The 21,284-nt window shown below is 40.8% G+C and overlaps 1 protein-coding gene across 2 annotated transcripts in view; it reads left to right on the plus strand.

Annotated features, from left to right (window-relative positions):
* Ubr1 (ubiquitin protein ligase E3 component n-recognin 1) overlaps positions 1-21,284 on the plus strand; it is a 133,716-nt gene that overhangs the window by 12,404 nt on the left and 100,028 nt on the right. For both annotated transcript variants that reach the window (XM_021184371.3, XM_029469902.2), the window contains exons 3-9: positions 2,186-2,264; positions 7,612-7,722; positions 16,298-16,428; positions 18,445-18,583; positions 19,669-19,731; positions 19,956-20,079; positions 20,411-20,518. In XM_021184371.3, coding sequence (XP_021040030.1) covers positions 2,186-2,264; positions 7,612-7,722; positions 16,298-16,428; positions 18,445-18,583; positions 19,669-19,731; positions 19,956-20,079; positions 20,411-20,518 — 755 coding nt within the window. The remainder of the gene's footprint in view (positions 1-2,185; positions 2,265-7,611; positions 7,723-16,297; positions 16,429-18,444; positions 18,584-19,668; positions 19,732-19,955; positions 20,080-20,410; positions 20,519-21,284) is intronic.

Raw genomic sequence — 21,284 nt, forward strand, 5'->3', positions numbered from 1 at the left:
TATTAGCACCACTTTGTGCTTTTCTTTTTTGCTTGAGTTTGAGGTTACAACTCGACTTTTTAGCCTTTACCAGTAGAGTTTCATTGTCTATGCTTGACTGCCATTGTAGGCTTCACTGATTGTGTATAGTTAAAAGGTTTGTGGGTTTTTTTTTCCTGTATCTTACAATGTTTTTATTTTGTGTGTTTTGCCTCCATGCATGTCTCTGTACCATGTGTGTGCCTGGTACCAAATTAATCCAGAAAAGAGGTCCTCTAGAACTGGAGTTAGAGGCAGTTGTTAACTACAGTTGCTGAGAATCAAACCTAGGTCCTTTGGAAGAGCAGCTGATGCTCTTAACCACTAAGCCATCACTTCAGTCCTAGAAAACAGTTTTCAAAAGCACAGTTTTTGGAAGAGTTTCCTGTTAACTCTCAGGGGGGTGGGGGGAGGAAGTTAGCTCTTGTATTTGTATTATATTGTGTTATGTTGTATAGTAACTTATTTTTTTCTCTTATAAATTTTAAACCAAAGCTCAGTTTCAACTAAAGTATATAACATTTGTAGCCCTCATATTCTAAAATTTCTTGGAAGCATTGTGACAGTTAGGGCTTGTTAGTATGTAGAAACCATGATTGCTGTTAAATATCCCACAAAATGTTGGATAGTTACTACTTCAGCAAAAAAACAAAACAAAACAAAAAAAACTAATTAATTCAAAAGTGTCAGTAATGCTAAAAAAACTATTAAGAGGTCTACAACTTGTCGAATCGATAAGTAACTCTGGGGTAGCCAGCTCCAAATGACAGACCTAAAGTGCAGACTTTATACCTACGGAACAGTCCAGAAAAGAGGACAGCAGGCCGAGGAGTTTAAGCAGCAGAAGACCTGGACACCTGCTACTAGATAGTGTCTGCTAAACATGACATGGACGTTACACCCAAGAAATCTCAATAGCAGTTTCCTGAACTAGACCTGCATAATGATAGCACCAGTGACAGTGATGTGCCTGCAGGGACAGGAAGACTGCACGAGGTCTGCCCCTAGATGAAGAGCTGTTGGCAGTTAGTGACTGCTGGGAGGGAGATCTGCTTTCTCTAGGAGCAAACTCCCTGGTAGGTCATCCAATCTTAGTGGTCAGCCCTAAACACAAGTATATATGGGCACGGGGTGTGTGAGTCAGTAATAATGTAGAGGAATGAGCTTAGGAAGAGTGCAGGAGGACACAGAATAAGTTGGAGGGGAAAGAGGGAGGCATATAGATTTTGTAAAATGCAATGCTCATCTGGAATTCTTAAAAATAAAATTTAATTTGGAAACTGCTTTAAACAGAGTAGAGCATATATTTTTTACCGAGAATTTTATAGAATTTTGGGCAAATTTTAGGTCCTGTCAGCAGCTGTTTTAAGTTTCATCTTCTTTCCCCTGTTCCTCTTTCTCTTCCTCCGGTCCTAAAATTCTGTGTGTATGTGTGTGTGTTTGAGATAGGTTCTTAGTATATAGCCCAGGCTAGCCTTAAACTCACTAGTAGCTCAGTCTTTCCACTCTCAACAATTCTGCCTTAGCCTCAAGGGTGCAGAAAGTACAGATGTATGCCAGCACAGCCAACTCTAAACTCTATTTTTAAACTTTTAAATTTTGTCTTTTCAAATATTTAAAAAATTTAATTCTGTACCTTGTAGTAACTTAGGTTGTTGTTGCGTTTCTCTGAAAATGTGAAATGGAATCATGTGTTGTAAAAGCGCGTGAGTGAGAGCAAAGAGGGACTGGGTGCCTCTCGGTGACTCCACGCTCATGCTTACGTGCCAGGTACTGCTTGAGGTATTTGGGATCTATCAATATATAACCAATGAGTTTTGTCTTATAGAACCTCAGTTACAGTGCACAGAAGTGTGCCTGTAAATTAGAGGGCAAACAATGGCAGATAATGAACAAAAACAATTTTCCTCTAGTTCCCACAGAATTAACAGTTTAAAAAGCCAGGTAAAGCTCAAAGTTATAAACTGAACATCTTATAGACTCAGGTGTGTTAGAAAGGAGGCTAAATTATGGAGGCAGCGTTGTCTTTTTTTCCAAGTGTTCTTAGAACTCAGCTTTTGGGGCATCCGGTGTTATTTTGCCCATCACACAGGAAGCTCATTCATTTTATAGTTGTACCTTAAGTGTCAGCGCTGGTTTTTGGAATCTAATTCTTTATTTTCTTTAGGGATTGTGCAATTGATCCAACGTGTGTGCTCTGTATGGACTGCTTCCAAAGTAGTGTTCATAAAAACCATCGTTACAAGGTATGAAAACTATATGTATAAAACCACTTAGTGGGAATCTGATGACCACCTAGTCCAAGTTTTTGAGTTGCTTTATTTCTTGCTAAATAGCTCTGATGTGTATCTTTAATTATACTTGGATAATGTATGAAGTGATTATACCAATTTGAGATTCTTAAACTGTATATGTGAGTTCCATTTTCCTACATTCTTGGACGATTTGACCCTCTGTAAGTTATTATAAAGTTATCAGTTCTCAGGAAACTCCTGAGTGCGGTAGACAATGCATCAGTCTCCAGACTTAGTTCTTCTTGTTCTCTCTTAATTAATAATGGGGTTGAGGCTTTGCCTTTTCTGTTGAAAGATTAGATAGTTTTGTTATTAGAGCTAAGATGTATTTCTCACATAATAGTGCTGGCTCTGTATTCTGGGCTCAGGCAGATCTGATGATTCATGTTTCTCTTTGTATATAACATGCCTCAGTACTGTGTAAAATGTAAATGACAGTTTGAAGTTACATAGTCCATATCTCTTGTAAACTTGAAAGTTCTAGGCTAGCACAGACTACATATATAGACAAAGAGGCTTTTGAATAACAAAGAAAAGAATGTCTATAACCCTAAAGTACTCTCCTCAAAGGGAGTACACAGAAAATAGAACATTTTTATAGTTGGTCACATAGGGAGCCTTAATAGTCTTGAAATTCCCTCTGTCTGGATTCCAGGTTAGGATTATTCATTTCCTTGTTAAACTTTGTAAATGACTTCTACCTTGTGTAGATTCTCAGACAAGGAATACTTTATAAGAGAAAGAAGCACAGCTATTCTGTTAACCATAGGAAGGAATAAGGAGGAATATGTAATGTGCCAGAGAAGGGGATAGAGGAGAAAGGGGAAGGGCAGACTCCATCTCTAGGTGGGGCAAAAGCCAACCGAAAATTTTATTTTATTTATATTTTATATTATCCAGTTTTCCTAGATACTTTTTGGTATATTGTGTAGGTGAATACCTGATTTTATCTGTGCTGGGATTGGACTTGGAGCCGTACGTGAGGTTGGCAAACACTCTAATGGAGCTAGATTCCCAGTCCTTGTGCATTATCTCGCAGTACTGGAGTTTGAAGCTAGTGTGCTTTGTACACACTTGTCAGGCAAGAACTCTATCGTCACGCTATAACCTAGTCCAATAAATACAGTCTTTGAAGTAATGAGAACTGAACTTAGACCTCATGCATGCTAGGCAAGTGCTGTACCACTGAGCTATATTCCCAGCGCTAATACTTTTTAAATGCTATAATATTTGTGTGTATGTTTTGTGTGTTTCTGAGTCAGGTTGTAATTCTGTAAAACGAGCTGAAGTTTTGTTTCTTTATTGTTCCCAAATACTGTCTTGGACTCTTCTGCCACTAAAGGTTTTCCTTGGTCCTCTGTTTGTGTATTTTTCATGTTCAATACAATGTTGCTTTAGACCAGTGTTTCTCAACCTGTGGGTCTCCACCCCTTTGTGGGGTTACCCAAGACTGTAGAAAACACAGGTGTTTACATTATGATTCATAACAGTAGCAAATACAGTTATGAAGTAGCAAGGAAAATAATTGTATTGCTGTGGGTCACCACAACGTGAGGAACTGTACTAAAGGGTCACAGTGCTAGGAGGCTGAGTAGCATTGGTTTAGATAAACGTAATATGTGGTGCTGAGAACAGAACTCAGCGTCTGTACTGTATACTCAGGCTGATCTTGAACTCATGGCAGTCCTCCTGCTTCAGCTTCTCAGGTGCTAGAATTACAGGTGTCAAGCACCTCGTTCAGTTTCATACATTTTTTATTTTCTTAAAAATTTTTACATTTATTTTACTTATTTACATGTGTGTTTTATTCATGTGCATATAAAAAAAAGTATGTCTGAGACTTAATCTGTAGAGAAAGATTGAGGTTGAAGAATTTGTGCTTTTAATTTGAAAGACATCCTCCTGCCCAATTTCTGTTTTTGTAAAAGGCATATAAAATGTATTATCTGAACTATTTTTAAGTGTGCGTGCAGCTGGGTGGTAAGTTTTCAAAGCTCATCCTGTGTACCCATGTCCACCGTCCAGCTCCGTACTTCATTTCACTTTGTGAAAACAAAGTCGTCAATGGTGGCTCTCCTGTCCTTGCTTTTCTCCTGGTAGCCATCAGAATGTGACTTCTGTAAGTGCCTCTCCTGGTGTGGAAATTGGGCACTGTTTGTTTTTTGTGACTGGCTTGACTTGTATAAAACTCTCAAGTTCAAATGCAGCATGTATCATAAGTTCCTTCCTTTTTAAGTTTGAATAAGATTCTGCTATAAAACATCCCATTTTGATTATCTGTGTTTCTATTGATGGACGCAGGTTGTTCCACAAAACCTTGATAGATTTAGGTCAGATCATTTTTCTTGTGTTACTGGGCCAATTTATTCGTGGGTTAAGGCTGGAGAGATGGCTCAGTGCTTAAGAGCACAGGTTGCTCTTTAAGAAGACCCAGGTTTGATTCCCAGCACCCACATGACAGCTCATAGCCATCTGTAACCCAGTCTTAGGAGATCTGATGCCTTCTTCTGATCTTTATGGGTATGCAAAGACACATGCAGGCATAATACCTCCATGTGTGAAATAATAAATCTAAAAAGAAATTAAAACAAAAAGGTATGAGAGCTGGGCATGGTGGTAGACTTCTGTAATTCTTAATTCTAACACCAGGGAGGCTGAGGCAGGATTAGAACTCAAGGCCTCACTGAGCTATGTAGGAAATCCTGTCTCAAAACGACAAGAGATGTGGGGATATTGCCTTTCCATTAGCATCTTTTTGAAGTTTAGTTGCACAGGGCTTGTTGTTGTTGTCGTTGCTTTGTTTGTTTGTTTTTTGTTGTTGTTGTTGGGATTGACAATCAATACATTGTAGCCTGAATAAAGTCTAACTTGTGGCTTTTGTGTGAACTGCAAGCTAAGAAAGGTTTCTTTAACTTTTAGGGGCTGAAAGCATGGCTCACAGGTGGTCTCGTACTTCCTTACTGTATGTGTGCAGGGTATGTTCTGAGAAAAAGTCCAAATAACATCATTCTCATTGTCTTCTCCCTGAGTCAGTATATTTTTGGTTTTCCCCTAGGAACACTGAGAGGAAGAAGATGGGAGTTGTAGTAGAACGTTGATGTAAATGACGATACTGTATTAAGTAGTTCTTACTATGTATCATTATATTGAATTTTTAAAGGTTTATATAGTAAAAAATGAAAATGTATACTCAAGCATTCTAGGTTATAAAGGATATTTTCACTTTCCGATCTGTTCTCTACTAGTTCACATTTAATAAAAAACTATTATTTTTAAAATGTGGGGTTACATTTAAAAAACTTGTACATTAGAAGGCCCATTTTAAAAAAATTATCTTTAATCTTTTTTTACAGTCCAGTTGTTATCCCCCTCCCAGTCTACTCTCCAACAATTCCTTATCCCATTTCTCCTCCCCTGTCTCCAAGAGGATGTCTCCCCAGCCCCCAAGTCTCCCTACTCCTTGGAGCCTCAAGTCCTTCAAGGGTTAGGTGTGTCTTCTCTCACTGAGGCCAGACCAGGCAGTCCTCTGCTATATATGTGTCAGGGACAGTGTATACTGCGTGGTTGGTAGCTCAGTGTCTGAGAGGTCTCAGGGGTCCATGTTAATTGAGACTGCTGGTCTTCCTATGGTCACCCTCAGCTTCTTCCAGCCTTTCCCTAATTCAACCACAACTTTTGTCCGTTGTTTAGGTTTAAGTATCTGCATCTGACTCGTTTGGCTGCTTGTGGGGCCTTTTTCAGGGCAGTCATGCTAGGCTCCTGTCTGTAAGCACATCATAGCATCAGTAATAGTGTCAGGCCTTGGACCTTTCCCTTGAGATGGATCTCAATTTGGTCCGGCCACTGGACCTCCTTTCCCTCAGCCTCTTCTCCATTTTTGTCCCTTCAGTTCTTTTAGACAGGAACAGTTCTGGGTCAGAGTCTCTGACTGTGAGATGACAACCCCATCCCTCCACTCGATGCTCTTCCTGTCTTTCTATTGGAGGTGGATTCTATAAGTTCCCTCTCCCCTCTGGTTGGGCATTTTGTCTAAGGTCCCTCCCTTTGAGTCCTGAGCGTTTCTTACCTCCCAGGTCTCTAGTACATTCTAAAAATCCCCCTACCTCCTACCTCTGGAGATTGCCTGTTTCTATTCTTTCTGCTGGCCCTCAGGGCTACAAGGCCCATTTTTGTTACAGTGAAATATTCAAGTGGTTGGTATTTCCTTTTTTTATTTTATTTTATTTTTGACATTTTTTATTAGGTATTTTCTTATTTTACATTTCAAATGCTATCCCAAAAGTCCCCCATACCGCCCCCCCTACCAACCCACTCCCACTTCTTGACCCTGGTATTCCCCTGTACTGAGGCATATAAAGTTTGCAAGACCAAGGGGCCTCTCTTCCCAATGATGGCTGACTAGGCCATCTTCTGCTACATATGCAGCTAGAGACACGAGCTCTGGGGGTACTGGTTAGTTCATATTGTTGTTCCACCAATAGGGTTGCAGATCCCTTTAGCTCCTTGGGTACTTTCTCTAGCTCCTCCATTGGGGCCCTGTGTTCCATCCAATAGCTGACTGTGAGCATCCACTTCTGTGTTTGCCAAGCACCAGCATAGCCTCACAAGAGACAGCTATATCAGGGTCCTTTCAGCAAACGCTTGCTAGTGTATGCAATGGTGTCATCGTTTGGAGGCTGATTATGGGATGGATCCCCGGGTGCGGCAGTCTCTAGATGGTCCATTCTTTCATCTCAGCTCCAAACTTTGTCTCTGTAACTCCTTCCATGGGTGTTTTGTTTCCAATTCTAAGAAGGGACAAAGTGACCCCCGTTTGGTCTTCGTTCTTCTTGAGTTTCATGTGTTTTGCAACTTGTATCTTGGGTATTCTAAGTTTCTGGGCTAATATCCACTTATCAGTGAGTACATATCATTTGAGTTCTTTTGTGATTGGGTTACCTCAGTAAGGATGATACTTTCCAGGTTCATCCATTTGCCTAGGAATTTCATAAATTCATTCTTTTTAATAGCTGAGTAGTACTCCATTGTGTAAATGTACCACATTTTCTGTATCCATTCCTCTGTTGAGGGGCATCTGGGTTCTTTCCAGCTTCTGGCTATTATAAATAAGGCTGCTATGAACATAGTGGAGCATGTGTCCTTATTACCAGGTGGTTGGTATTTCTTAGGTAACTAACTAAAATGATTTTTGTTCTATCCTGATTTTGTTACATTAAATACAGCCAAGAAGTGCTTTTATTACTTTTTATTGCTTTATAATAAAGTGCGACCCCATGAAAACTCCTTTGCTATTTATTAGATGCACACTTCTACTGGAGGAGGCTTCTGTGACTGTGGAGACACAGAAGCGTGGAAAACTGGCCCCTTTTGTGTGGATCACGAGCCTGGAAGAGCAGGTACTACAAAAGAGGTAAGAAGTTTAATTGGTTATTTAAATTTTCTGGAATTTAATGAGAATGTGTATAAATATATATGGGTTGTCTTAGTTAGGGTTTTACTGCTGTGAACAGACACCATCATCAAGGCAAGTCTTATAAGGACAATATTTAATTAGGGCTGGCTTACAGGTTCAGAGGTTCAGTCTATTATCATCAAGGCGGGAACATGGTAGCATCCAGGCAGGCGTGGCGCTATAGGAGCTGAGAATTCTACATCTTCATCTGAAGGCTGCTAGCAGAATACTGACTTCCAAGCAGTTAGGATGAGGATCTTAAAGCCCACACCCACAGTGACACCCTACTCCAACAAGGCCACACTTACTCCAGCAGGGCCACATCTTCTAATAGTGCCACTCCCTGGGTCAAGCATATACACACCATCACATGGGTTAAGACTGATGCCACTTAGAATCCAATATTTTGTTCTAAGTTAAGAATGTTTGTTTTTCTACTCTAAATTAAAATTTTCTCTAGGAAATTAATTCACACATACCCAGAATGAATTCAAAATACTTTTTGTTAAATAGTCAACTAGAAAAAAAGCTGGGCAGTGCTAGTGCCTTTAATCACAGTACTCACGGGGCAGAGGCAGGCAGATGTCTGAGTTTGAGGCCAGCCTAGTCCATAGAGTGCGGTCCAGGACAGGCAGGGCTACACAGAGAAATCTTGTCTTAAAGGGAGAGCCAGAGACAGAGCAAGAGTGAGAGTCTGCATGAGTGGGGGTGGCGGGTGGGAGAATAATGCATGGCCCCAAAAGAACAAAAAGAAGTTGTTAGTAGATAAAAACAGAATGTAAAGAATTTGAAAGCAGAATGAACACAAGATTCAGTAATTGCTTTTCTTAAAGGAAAAAGACAAATAGACTCAGTGGATCCATCTTAGTCAAGAAAGGGACTTGAGGAAGTTCAGACATAGATATTTAGATGTGAGGTAGGAAGAAACTATAGGACTACAGATGAGCTGTGAGAACTCCAAAATGCTGAAGAAGTCTTAGCTAATATACATCAAAATGAATTGTTGGTTTTTTTTTGTTTTTTTTTTTTTTTTGAGATAGGGTCTCACTACATAGCCCTGGCTGTCCTGGAACTTGCTACATATACACAGCCTTGAATTCACAGAGATTCTCCTGTCTCTGCCTCTCAAGTATAGGGAACACTACATCCAGCTATAAAAATGAATTGTTTTATCAGTCAATGCAACGTACCATTCAAAACAAGCCAAGGGAATACTTGGTAGGTAACCATTGAACTACTTGACATATTAGTCACAGCGTAGTATTTCCTTCCAGACACCGCGTCCAGACAGTTTCATAGATAAACCTTTGAAAGTTTCAAGGAATACATACTTTGTGTGCCCTTTGAATGATTCTAGATCTCCTTGTAAGCACTGACCACATCTTAGGGCCAGATGATGTTCTCTGATGCCTTTGTTTGAAGACCTCTCTAGTTGGTTATTGAAGTCTCCCACTGTTGTTGTGAATGGTCCTATATGGCCTGCTAAGCCTTTAAACATTTGTTTTATGAAATAAGTGGCTCTGAGATTTGGTGCATAGATATTTACAATGGTTACATCCTCTTAATTGTTCCCTTTCTTAATATATGGGGGATTCTCATTCAGATACAGGAATCGCTACACCAGCTTGTTTATAATTTCCCTTTGATTGGTGGGCTTATTTTTACCCTTTGACTCCCAGTTTTTGGATGTCTTTGCTAGTTATGTGAATTTCTTGGTGATAACAGTTTCTCTAAGAACTTCCTGTGCTTGAATACTCTCATTTCTCTGTCAACTTTAAAGGATAACTTTTCAGGGGAGGATAGCAATTTTGGTTGACAGTTTCAGGGCCATACTTTTTCTGACTTTGAGGACTGCTAATGAAAGATTAATGTTGTTCTGATCTTTCTGCCTCTGAATGTGAGTTAGTGTGTTCTTTTACAGATATTAGTATTTTGTTTGTTTTGTTTTGTTTTAATTTAAATATGCCACAGAGAAGTTCTTCTCTAGGAAATTCTTAATTATAATTTAAAAATAGTTTGTCTAAGCCTCCTTACATGATTTGCCATAACTCCTTAAGCTAGGCCATGGATTCTAGATTAGATTTCTTGATGTATCCTGGACTTCTTGGAAGTTTTGGTTATCTTCATAATTTTTTTTTCTTTCTGTAAGCCTGTATGTGTTATTGTCCCAACCCGTGCCCCCCTCTGGAACTAGTCCTTAACCCTTGGTCCTGGTTTGCTGTGACTTTGGTTTTTTTCTTTCATTTCCAGAATTTGGTTTGGCTCTTTTTTTGCATGTTTCCTTGCCAAATTCTCCCTTAATTTTCTCTCGAAATTACTGATACTTTCATCTGTTTCATAACTTTCTTGTGTTGATCCTAACTGACTTCTTAACCTGTTTATAGAATTCCTGTGTATGGTTGTTGATCCTGTTTTAAAAACTAGACTTTGAAATCCTTAAACCTTTTAGTTAGGTCATTATTTTTGTGTTGGTGTTGTGAGTTTGTGGGAGTGTGTTGTGGTGCTGTCTTTGGTGTTCTTTTGCTGGGCTTGCATGTCCATTGGAAGGGAAACGGCCTCTAGTTCTTCTTTCCCCTTTCTCAATATTTTGCTCATTTGTTTCATTTTATATGAGTCCCCTGCTGCTGTCTTTCTGAAGTAATGGTTTGACAAGGGTCACAGAGTAGGTGCAGGAAATACTTCTGTGCCTTACCTTTGTTCTAGTGCAGGCTGGGGACAGTAGCGCTAAGCTGCTGCCTGAAGAAACACACTTCATGGAAGTCAGGAAGTGAGGAGGGACTAGGAGACAGGGAGAGAGGAGAAGTAAGAATAGGCAGGATGTGTGAGTTAGAGGGATGGAAAGCAGCAGAGTGGATGTTAGGTTTAGGGAAAATATCCTGCTGCTGACTGTGGGTGACTGAAAGCCATTTCCTTGTTTGTTGTTTTCTTTATGCTTGTTTGTTTGATACAAGCTCCAGCTGTGTAGCCCAAGCTGGCCTGAAACATGCTAAGGGTGGCCCCTAACTGCCCTGATCCTTCTGCCTTAGCCTACCAGGGGTTGCAGGAGGGTGCTGGGTGGTGATTGTTGTCTGTTTACCTCCTGAAACAAGGGCAAAGGTTTCAATTTGCTGAGAATGTTGTAATTGAGGGAGCTTGCCAGATAGCAGGAAAAGTATTTATTGGATTATGAGCTACCTTGTAATGGGTAAACCCCCTAAGAAAATGATGCTTACACCCACAGCAACCATTAACTGTCAGCCACCAGTCAGGACTGGGTGGGGCCTTGGGCACCCTTTTCTCTTGATAAAATGTTGAGAAGCCTGGTCTTGTGCAAGCCTTGTGCATTTAACTGCAGCTGCTGTGAGTTCACAAGGCAGTGGCCATGTCATGTCCTGGGAGCATCTTTTTACCACACAGCACCTATTCTCCTGTTCTTACATTTTTGTTCCCCCTTTCTTCAGCAGTGTTCTCTGAGCCATGGAGGGTGTGATACCATTGTCTCACTCAGGCCTGAGCACTCCATCGTCAATCATCTCCTGTTGGTAGTCTGAGCACTGTGAGCTTCTGCAGTAGCTGCCTCCCTCAGGCATAAACTCTTCTTTGAGGAGGGCAGAGAGCAGCACTAATGTGTGCATATAAACATGAGCATTAGTAGGCAGTTTAATACTTTCTTGTATTTTGTGAGCAGGGCCTCACTCTAGTCAGTGTTGACATTGAACTCATGGCCACCCTCCTGGCTCAGCCTCCCAGATGCTGAGGTTACAAGCATGAGCCACCATATACAGCTCAAATTGTACACTTAGGTGAATGCCTTATAATGGTGCATCTTATGTCACAGTAAAGTTGAGAGTAACAGATCGCTTCTAAAACAGTCTTAGTTAAAATCTTTAATCTGGACATCATAAAACCTTTAAACTAACTTCTAGTTTATAACAACAAACAGTGCTAGAAGAAAAACATGGGACATAGGTTTTTGGTTTTGCTTTTATGTTTTCTCTTTTAATAAAAGAACTGGTCTGGTTATCATCGTGTAGAACAAAAGATTGCAGCTAGGGATGGGAGATTAAGTTAGATATACATCTAACTTGATGTCCATGACTTGAGAGTCATAACAGCCAAAGGCAGTGTAAAGATCTTGGTATCAACAGGCATTTATAGAAGATAAGAGGAACGGAGTTGATGAAGTGGCACTCACGTGAGCTCACGTGCGCAAGAACACACACACACACACTCTAAATAGGAGGCTACAGAGATGACTCAGCTGTTAAGAGCATTTGCTGCTCTTGCAGAGGATCCAGCACTCACATGGCACCCTCTCAGTTTTAGGATATCAGACACTCTCTTCCTGGGGATCCCACACCCTCCTCTGGCCTCTAGGGGCACACATGTGGTACAAACATGCAGGCAAAGCTCTCTTGTACATATAAATAAATAAATCTTTTAAAAAAGAAAAGAAAAAGCCGGGCGTGGTGGCGCACGCCTTTAATCCCAGCACTCGGGAGGCAGAGGCAGGCGGATTTCTGAGTTCGAGGCCAGCCTGGTCTACAAAGTGAGTTCCAGGACAGCCAGAGCTACACAGAGAAACCCTGTCTCGAAAAACCACAAAAAAAAAAAAAAAAAAAGAAAAGAAAAGAAAAGAAAAGAAAAGAAAAAGTGAATTACTTTTAAAACATAGGAGGAATGATTAGAAAAATTGAGTAAGTTATGTTAGATAGTATTTAGTCATTAATATTTTGATTATGAGACTGACGCACTGCCTACTGCGCTAAGAAGGCTACCATTAATATTTTGAAATGGAATAATGGTGTTTTAATATCCTTTCTTATTAAAAATACATATCAAAGTATTGAATGATGACTGTGTTTTACCTTAAAATATTTGAACAAGATAAATAAAACATATATGGAAAAATGTTGCATTGTTAAGTTTAAATAAAAGTGTATTGAAAGGGAGGGTATGCTTTTGTGTAAAGGGCTGGAGAGATGGCTCAGCAGTTAAGATCACTGACTGCTCTTCCAGAGGTCCTGAGTTCAAATCCCAGCAACCACATGGTGGCTCACAACCATCTGTAATGGGATCTGACGTCCTCTTCAGGTGTGTCTGCAGATAGCTACAGTGTACTCATATATAATCAATCAATCAATCAGTCTTTGGGCTGGAGAGAGTGGGGCCAGAGGCCGGAGTGAGAAGAAAAAAAAATGTAAAAATAAAATCCACTGAATTGATTAACACCAAAGAAGCAAAAGCTTATAAATTGCTCCAGAATGTGGGAGAAAAGAAGTGAGCCTTACAAACTTGTTCTAGGAAGCTCGAGTACACTTATGTCAGATCTACCAAGATGTGATGTTCTAGATCAGTCTTACTAACAGTTTCATGCTGAAACCCCAAGTGCAGCTTAGGCAGGTGAATTCACGAATGTAAGAGTACAACATGGCCATTCTTACTTGGCTAAAGAAACGCTTTCTTGGAACTCACCTGTGAAGGTGCTTGTGCCAGACATTTGAGGACTGCTGTCTTGGAAAACATTCTCAATTTTTTTTTCAGGGATATTTGTCTCAAATAAAATCCATACAAATCACATTTCACGTTGGAGTATAAAGTAACTTCGCCTGATTTAATTGTCGTCTGGTAGGCTTACTGCTAAATAAGCTCACCCTTTCTAGCTCTTTCTGAACTCTGGATGGGTGCTTCAACTCAGTTGTTCTGGTTCATACTCCTCTCCAAGCTGATTGATTCAATCTGGCTTCTCTCAGTTTCTCACTGAATTGCTCTGCTTGACCTCAGATGAACTCTGGCAATCTGTTTTAATCTTCTGGCTCCCTCTTATATTTTGGCTTCAGCTGCCTCTGCTGCCTTGCACTGAACTTCATGGACTCAGGGAAGAACTCAGCTCCACCTCACTGCACTTCACTGTACTGCACTCACTGCACCACACTCACTGTACTGCACTGTACTCGCTACACTCACTGCACTGCACTGTACTCACTGCACTGCACTCACTGCACTCGCTGCACTGTACTGACTCCCAACTGACTCCTTCTCTGTTCCTGGGCTCCTCTTAAATTGCTTCTCTTTCATGTGCATCTCTTTCCTCTTGAGAGTTGGGTGCATGCTATTTCTGACTCATTCTGTCAGATCTTTCTCTGATTCATTACTTTGTTTACTCCTCAATTAGCCACTTTTCAAACATGTCCTCTTGTACAAACATACTGGTGTATGCTAAGGGATTGTCTGTATTCCAGCCAGAAGGGTTAAAAGTGTGTGGCATGTCTGCATTCCAGCTGGATCACACAGACCTAGGTCTTGGGATGTGATCCCTTGCCAGGGCAGCCAGGCCATTGGATTATAATTCATCTACATTGGAGCTCAATGTTTCAGAATCCTTCTGTTGACCCTGTTCTGGAAGAACTGCCAATCAGATAAACTCGACTGAGCTAAGATATGTAAATATTACAAAGAACAAAGTGATGTAGTCATGATTGTAAGCCAAAAAAAAAAAAAAAAAAAAAAAAAACCCTCAAGAAAATTAACCAAAAAGAAATGAGAAACTTCAGTACAGTTTATAAAGATTTCTAGTCTTTTTTTGTTTGTATGCTTGTTGTTCTTTAAGACAGCTGGCCTGAAACTCAGGTTCCTCCCAAGCAGAGCCTTCCAATTGCTAGGCTTGTATCTGTTTACTACTATGTGCACTGAAATAAACAAGCAACAGTAAAATGTCTGCTTTTTTTGTTTAATATATTTAACAAATATTTTTGATTGGCCATATGAGCAATGCCTTTTAGGAGATGGAATGGGAGATGTTTAATTCATTTTGGTAGAAAACAATAAAATGCTTAGGTGTGTGTGTGGGGGGGAGAATTGTGCTAGATTCATTCATTTTTGAGACAGGGCCTCTATGTAGCCATGGCTAGCCTGGAACTCACAGAGATCAGCCTTACTCCGCCTCCAAAGAGCTAGTGGTAAAGCCATGCCTCACATATCCAGGAAGCTAGCTTTATTTTTAGAGATCTGAATTCAGTCTCAAATCTGATCTTGAACATTTTTGGATTTAAAATTAGATTGGGAAAGTAATCAGCATCCTGCAACTGTTTGTCTGGAGGTGGGGAGGGCGGCTTAGGCAGCTCGCTAACCCCTGCAGGGGGAGGGTGGCTTAGGCAGCAGGCTGACTCCTGCAGCACTGTGATGTCAGAGTTATTCCCTCTGCCTGGGTGAGTGTGCTATCCAGATTCTGCCAGGTACATGGAATTGTTCCAAGCTTAGTGGAGCATCACAAGCATAAGCAGACCTAACTAATAGCGCTGGAAGCGAGTTGTGGAGCATTGAAGAGAGGCTCCTTTAAGATGAAAGGAAAAGCAGGTTCTCCCATATTTCTGTTGTTTATTTTCTTGTTTTGTTTTTTTCATTGTTTTTATAACTTCTGGTTCTCTTGTCCCAGTTGAGTTTATTTCTAAGATGCAAATGCCTTTCTTGAAAAATTCTTTCCTAAGCACTTGGTGGAAGCAGAAGAGTTTTTCCAATTCTTCACCTGAGAATGTTTTTATGAACGGTCAGAAGAAAACGTGAGGGAGGAAAAGGGTGAGCAGGCCTGTTGTGTTCCAGTGTGGACAGTAGTGCCTTTGACACGGTCTCTCTTTAACAAAGACCTCTGGGCACACTATTCAGAGAAGGTGACTTGTTGAAAAGGGAGTAAAACCAAACTTATAGACCAGTGGTGAGAAGACATAAAAGGTATTAAAGAGAAGAGAGTAGCTTGGGTAGTTTGCTATCTCAACCATATGTAACATACAGTTTAGCTGTATTAAGTATGTTCACATTCAAGTTTTTTGTTGTGTTTTATTTTGTTTTGCTTTTGCCTTGTGCCACTGACTCTCTGTACACAGTCAACACTAAGTCCCTCTCTTCTCAGCCCACAGCCATTGATTCTCTACTTTCTGCTTCAGCAACTGTGCCACTGCACACAAAAACTTTGTATGATCAGAATGTCCCCTCCCGTCTCCTCCCCTTCCCTGAGCTCCGCTCCGCTCCTCTCCTCTCCTCTCCTCTCCTCTCCTCTCCTCTCCTCTCCTCTCCTCTCCTCTCCTCTCCTCTCCTCTCCTCTCCTCTCCTTTCTTTTCTTTTCTTGTCTTATGCCGATAATCAAACTGTGCCCATCCCAGGCAAGCATTTGCCCTGAACCTCACCTCCAGCCCCGTTTGTTATCAATATGTGCCTGTGAGTACTTTTCAAGTGACTATGAGACTTGGTTGAAATAAGTTATGAGTTTTTTAAAGCTATAATGGATAGCCAGTTGTTGCATGGTATTATTATAATGAAGCTATTCAGAAAAACAATGAAGAGAATTTACAGGGGAAAATATGAATAAAAGGTATTCCATAGTCTGTGTTTCTTTTTGTCTTCTGTAACATCAATTTTCTACTAAGAGCTTATGAATTCAACTTGATTGGATTCCTCGTGGATATTGAGATGAACTCACTGAAGTGATTATTTTAAATACTTAATATCTTCCTTTATGTGGACATAATCTCAGTCTATGTTTGCTGCTGTTTCCTCTTAGAGCTTACATTGCCCATTGAATGAAGAGGTGATTGCTCAAGCCAGGAGAATATTCCCTTCGGTGATAAAATACATTGTAGAGATGACTATATGGGAAGAAGAAAAAGAATTGCCTCCTGAACTGCAGATAAGGTGGGAGCTGTCACAAGCCACAGGCTTAGTGATGGTTATTTAAGTTGCCAAGCACTGCTGGATATCTGTTTGTGGTTCTTCCTTCCTGTCTGCCTTCCTGCCTGTTTTCCTTCCTTCCCTCCATCTGTTTGTTCATTCGTTTGTTCCTTCCTTCCTCCCTTTCTTCCTCCTTCTTTCCCTCCCTCCCTCTCTCCCTCCCTTCCTTCCTTCCTCCCTGCCCAAGCTCTGTTAGAATTATGATTTTGGAATAGATAGACATTTTGTAGAATAGTTTTATTTGCCCAAGGCAAGAGTGGGTATGGGCTCCTCAATAGGGAATCACCTAGACAGCCTTTCTCCTTATGCTTTGGAAAGACTGTGCTAGGATTATTGCAGGCATCAGGATTTAATTTGTTTACATAAAACTCAGCAATTCTAACAGCTATAAGTCTTGCATTGACATGAATAGTTTTTAACTTTTTAAAAAGTTTTTTTTTTTTTTAACTTAATTGAAAAAGGAGGCAGAGGCAAGAGAATATCTGTAAATTCGGGACTAGCCTACTCTACATAGCAAGGTCCAGGTCAGGCAGAGTTATGTGGTGAGACCTTGTCACAAAGGAATAAAAAGGGAATTCTGGCTACAGAAATCATGTGTCAATAAACACAATAAAAATACATCCCAGCACAAACAGCAGTACTTGGATGTCATTTGTGGGTAGGAAACACTAGACATAGATTTGCCTTCTTGTCCCTCTTGCTGCTTAGCTGTGGTGTGACCGTGAATACCTCTGTCATCCATTTGAACTCATATTGCTTCTTTGGGGGACGGGGGTGGGGGTGGGGGTGGGAGGCAATTCCAGGCAGAGTTTCTTTTTTTTTTTTTTTTGTGGTTTTTTTTCGAGACAGGGTTTCTCTGTGTAGCTCTGGCTGTCCTGGAACTCACTTTGTAGACCAGGCTGGCCTCGAATTCAGAAATCCGCCTGCCTCTGCCTCCCAAGTGCTGGGATTAAAGGCGTGCGCCACCACCCCCGGCTCCAGGCAGAGTTTCTTTATGTAACAACCTTTGCTGTCCTGGCACTCACTTTGTAAACTGACTGTTCTTGAACTCACAGATACCCACCTCTGCTCCTGAGTGCTGGGATTAGAGTCATGTACCACCATGGACAGATTAATAGGGCTTTTGAAAGGCATATTATAGAAGATTTAAAGCTAATGGTACATAATCTACAAGCTGTTTTCATATATTGCCTGAGATCCTCATATAACTCTGGAATGTAGATATTCTCTTTGTAAAGGTAGACAAAGGTAGCAAATCTAAGAAGGGCAGTGGCTTACCTGAGACCCTATAGACAAAGTGGGAGTGTTGGCACTTTATACTTTGAAAACAAAAGCAAAAGCACCTCTGCCTCAAAACTGTAACATCAATATTGCTTAAAGATTCACTTTTATGTAGGCATATGCCTGTGTGCGTTCATGTGCACCATGTGCTTGCCTGAGCGTTTCACAGTGATCTTAGGTTGTTCATGTAGGTACTAGGAACTTAACTTGGGTCCCTACAAGAGCAGAATTTGCCCTTAGCCATCTCTCCAGCTTAGATCGTCAGGTCCAGTATCACTTAAATAGAAGACAGATACAAAAATAAAATCTGATTGCCTATCATTGCCTGCCTGAAGGCTCCAAGCCTGAATGTGTGTCTCTCCAATTGTCTGAGGTGTGAGGCAGCCTGCCGGGAAGAGGAGAGTGGAGAAAAAGCAGAGGAGACCATCTGAGGAGAGAATCCTTAATGATTTTGTTTTGTTTTCTGGAAACAAACACAGTGTTATCCAATCTTGACTCAAGCTTGTGGGTGCAAATAATCCATGTCTCAGCCTCCCAAGTATCTGTGCTAGCGTTCCCTGATGGGGTTCAACTTACAATCATGTCCCGGATCAATATCACAATGTTATTTCCCTACAGATAGAAACTGCTTGTGCTGCTTTAGAATATATGACTTTTTCACTTGCTTTATTATTTGAATATCTATCCTTTTTTAAATAGGGAGAACAATGAACGATACTATTGTGTCCTTTTCAACGATGAACACCATTCGTATGATCATGTGATCTACAGTCTGCAGAGAGCTCTAGATTGTGAGCTTGCAGAGGCACAGCTGCACACGACTGCCATCGACAAAGAGGTTCGTGACCACCCTGCGGCTTCTGCTGCTGCCTTACACCCACTCTGGCATTCAGGGGTTAACTGCTTTTTAGAAAGATGGTTCATTATAGACTTAACTTCTCTGGGCATGCAGTAACTGTTGCACTCTTGAACTCACAGCAACTGTGATTACCTAAGCAGGATTAGATATTTAGATATGTCAGTGTAGCAGCATGGATCGGGGAAGGGAGCCTGTGAGGCTCCATTTCTCCCTGGGGACTGGCAGCAGTTAGTGGTTGCTGGGGGTTTTCTTCAGTGATATTGTCACTAAGACATTGTTCATACTCCAGTAAATAACTCCTTACCCTTAATCACTCAAGCAGCTATAATTAAACTCAGCAACTTACTAAATAAAAAGACACAAACATACGAGAGGATTTGTTTGGAAGAGGGTTTTAGCATGAGAGAGGGCGGGATAAGAAATGATAATGGGGGTTGAAATGACCAAGTTTAGTATATACATGAAATTGTCAAAAACTTAAATTTTTTGTCTGGGATTTTGTCCATTCTGGATAAATACTTTTCCACTGAACTACATCCGTAGCTCTTGGAGGTGTCTGTTTTGAGACAGGGTACTTAAACTTGTGTAGCTGAGGCTGATCCTGAACTCCGGATCCTCCTATCTCCGTTTGCTGAGTTCTAGGATTATGTGGGGTGTGTCAGCCATATTGGTTTAGCTGCCCCGTGTCATCCTCAACCCCGTTTTTGTTGTTGTTGTTCTGAGACTGCTTTGACTGTCTTGGAGTTCACTATGTAGATCAGGCTAGCCTCAAAATCCTAAGGATCTTCTTGCCTCTGCCCCCTCGGTGCTGGATTAAAGGAGTGCAGCAGCAGGTTCAGTTGGTTTAGCCCTTTTTAGACACAGTCTCCTGTAGCCTGGGCTGCCTTTCAGCTTGTGATCTTCCTGCCTCCGGGTTGCTGGACTCACATTCTTACGGTGTTGTACCTGGACTTTATTTTAGCCGTAATCGCCGTGATCGACAGTTCATCAAGTCTGTGGGTTGTGTGTTACTCGTTGATTGTGATTACCATCCACTACCTCATTCTCATTTCCCTTACAATTAGGGTCGCCGGGCTGTCAAAGCAGGTGTGTATGCCACTTGCCAGGAGGCAAAGGAGGACATAAAGGTAACTTTCTGACTTAGCCACAAAGGGAGGTTCAGGAGGAGACACAGAGGTATTTCTAGGAGCCTAAGTAGAAAAGCCAAGTGATGTTATTGTTGCCATGTTTGGTGTCATGAGTAAAAACATGTCTGGCGCTGGGCAGTTGAAGGCTCTGTGGCTTCCTTTATGAAGTGTGGGTCACTAAAGCCCAGTTCAGAGCCTGTCCTCACTCCTCCTGTCATTTGTAGAGTCACTCAGAGAACGTCTCTCAGCACCCCCTCCATGTGGAAGTGCTGCACTCCGTGGTTATGGCTCACCAGAAATTTGCTCTGCGCCTTGGCTCCTGGATGAACAAAATTATGAGCTATTCAAGTAAGCATACATCCTTTTTACCTGATTTCTAAGTAACTATTGTGTTTTATAAAAATGTTTATCATTGAAATTTCTTACTTCTCAGTCACGTATTTATTTTGATTGATTTCATCAGCATTACATTTCAAGTGTATCATACCTTAAATTTGTTTTTAAATGCATATCAAATAACATGTTTTATTGGCTCTTGAGTCTTTGATGATATAATTATTCTTGGTATCAAACATAGCAAGGTTAATTTTAATATTTTTACATATTATAGAAACACCTTTAGGAGAAACATCATATGAAGAAAAACCATTTGACTTTGTTTGACTTCCTTTGTTTGTAGGTGACTTTAGACAGATATTTTGCCAGGCCTGCCTCGTAGAAGAACCTGGCTCTGAAAATCCCTGTCTTATAAGCAGACTAATGCTTTGGGATGCAAAACTTTATAAAGGTAAGTAGACCTTTATTTATGCTATGATCAGGGTCAGGGGAAGGTTATAGCTTCACCATAGGACCGAGGTCTGTCTCGTGTGAAATCAGTTATTGAACAGGACCTTGATTTGTGTTATTTGTGAAGGCAAGGTTAACTAATTTAATTTTTCTGGTTAAAAATCCAGGAATACTGTCTTTTAACAATAGTGCCTTTCATTTAGAAAGAGCTAATTGAAAAGTGTTTAATCAGCTGGGTGGTGGTGGTGTACACTTTTAATCCCAGCACTCGGGAGGCAGAGGCAGGTTGATTTCTGAGTTCGAAGCTAGCCTGGTCTACAGAGTGAGTTCCAGGACAGCCAGGGCTACACAGAGAAACCCTGTCTCGAAAAACCAAAAAAAAAAAAAAAAAAAAAAAACAACAAAACAACAAAACAAAAAACCAAAAAAAGAAAAGAAAAGTGTTTAATCAGGTTTATATAACAATACTTTTATTAAAGCAATGTTTTCACTACTATAGCAATCTAAGTGAGACATAGAAAGTAAAAGATGAGAGAGTTGGAAAGGTATGGAAGAGGAAAGGACAGACTTAGTGTAAAATGGTAGAAAAAGATAAAACGGAGCTGGGCTGGAGAAGTGGCTTAGAGGTTCAGAAGGAGCACTGCTCTCGCAGAGATCCCAAATTCAGTTCCCAGTACCAAATTAGGGGGCTCACAGCAGTCTGTAGCTCCAGCTTCAGGAGATCTGACCTCCTTTTCTAGCTTCTGTGAACATCTGCACTAATGCGC

This window comes from Mus caroli, unplaced genomic scaffold (assembly GCF_978045245.1).
Source record: "Mus caroli unplaced genomic scaffold, Mus_caroli_1 scaffold_2, whole genome shotgun sequence".
In the NCBI taxonomy this organism is placed as follows: Eukaryota; Metazoa; Chordata; class Mammalia; order Rodentia; family Muridae; genus Mus; species Mus caroli.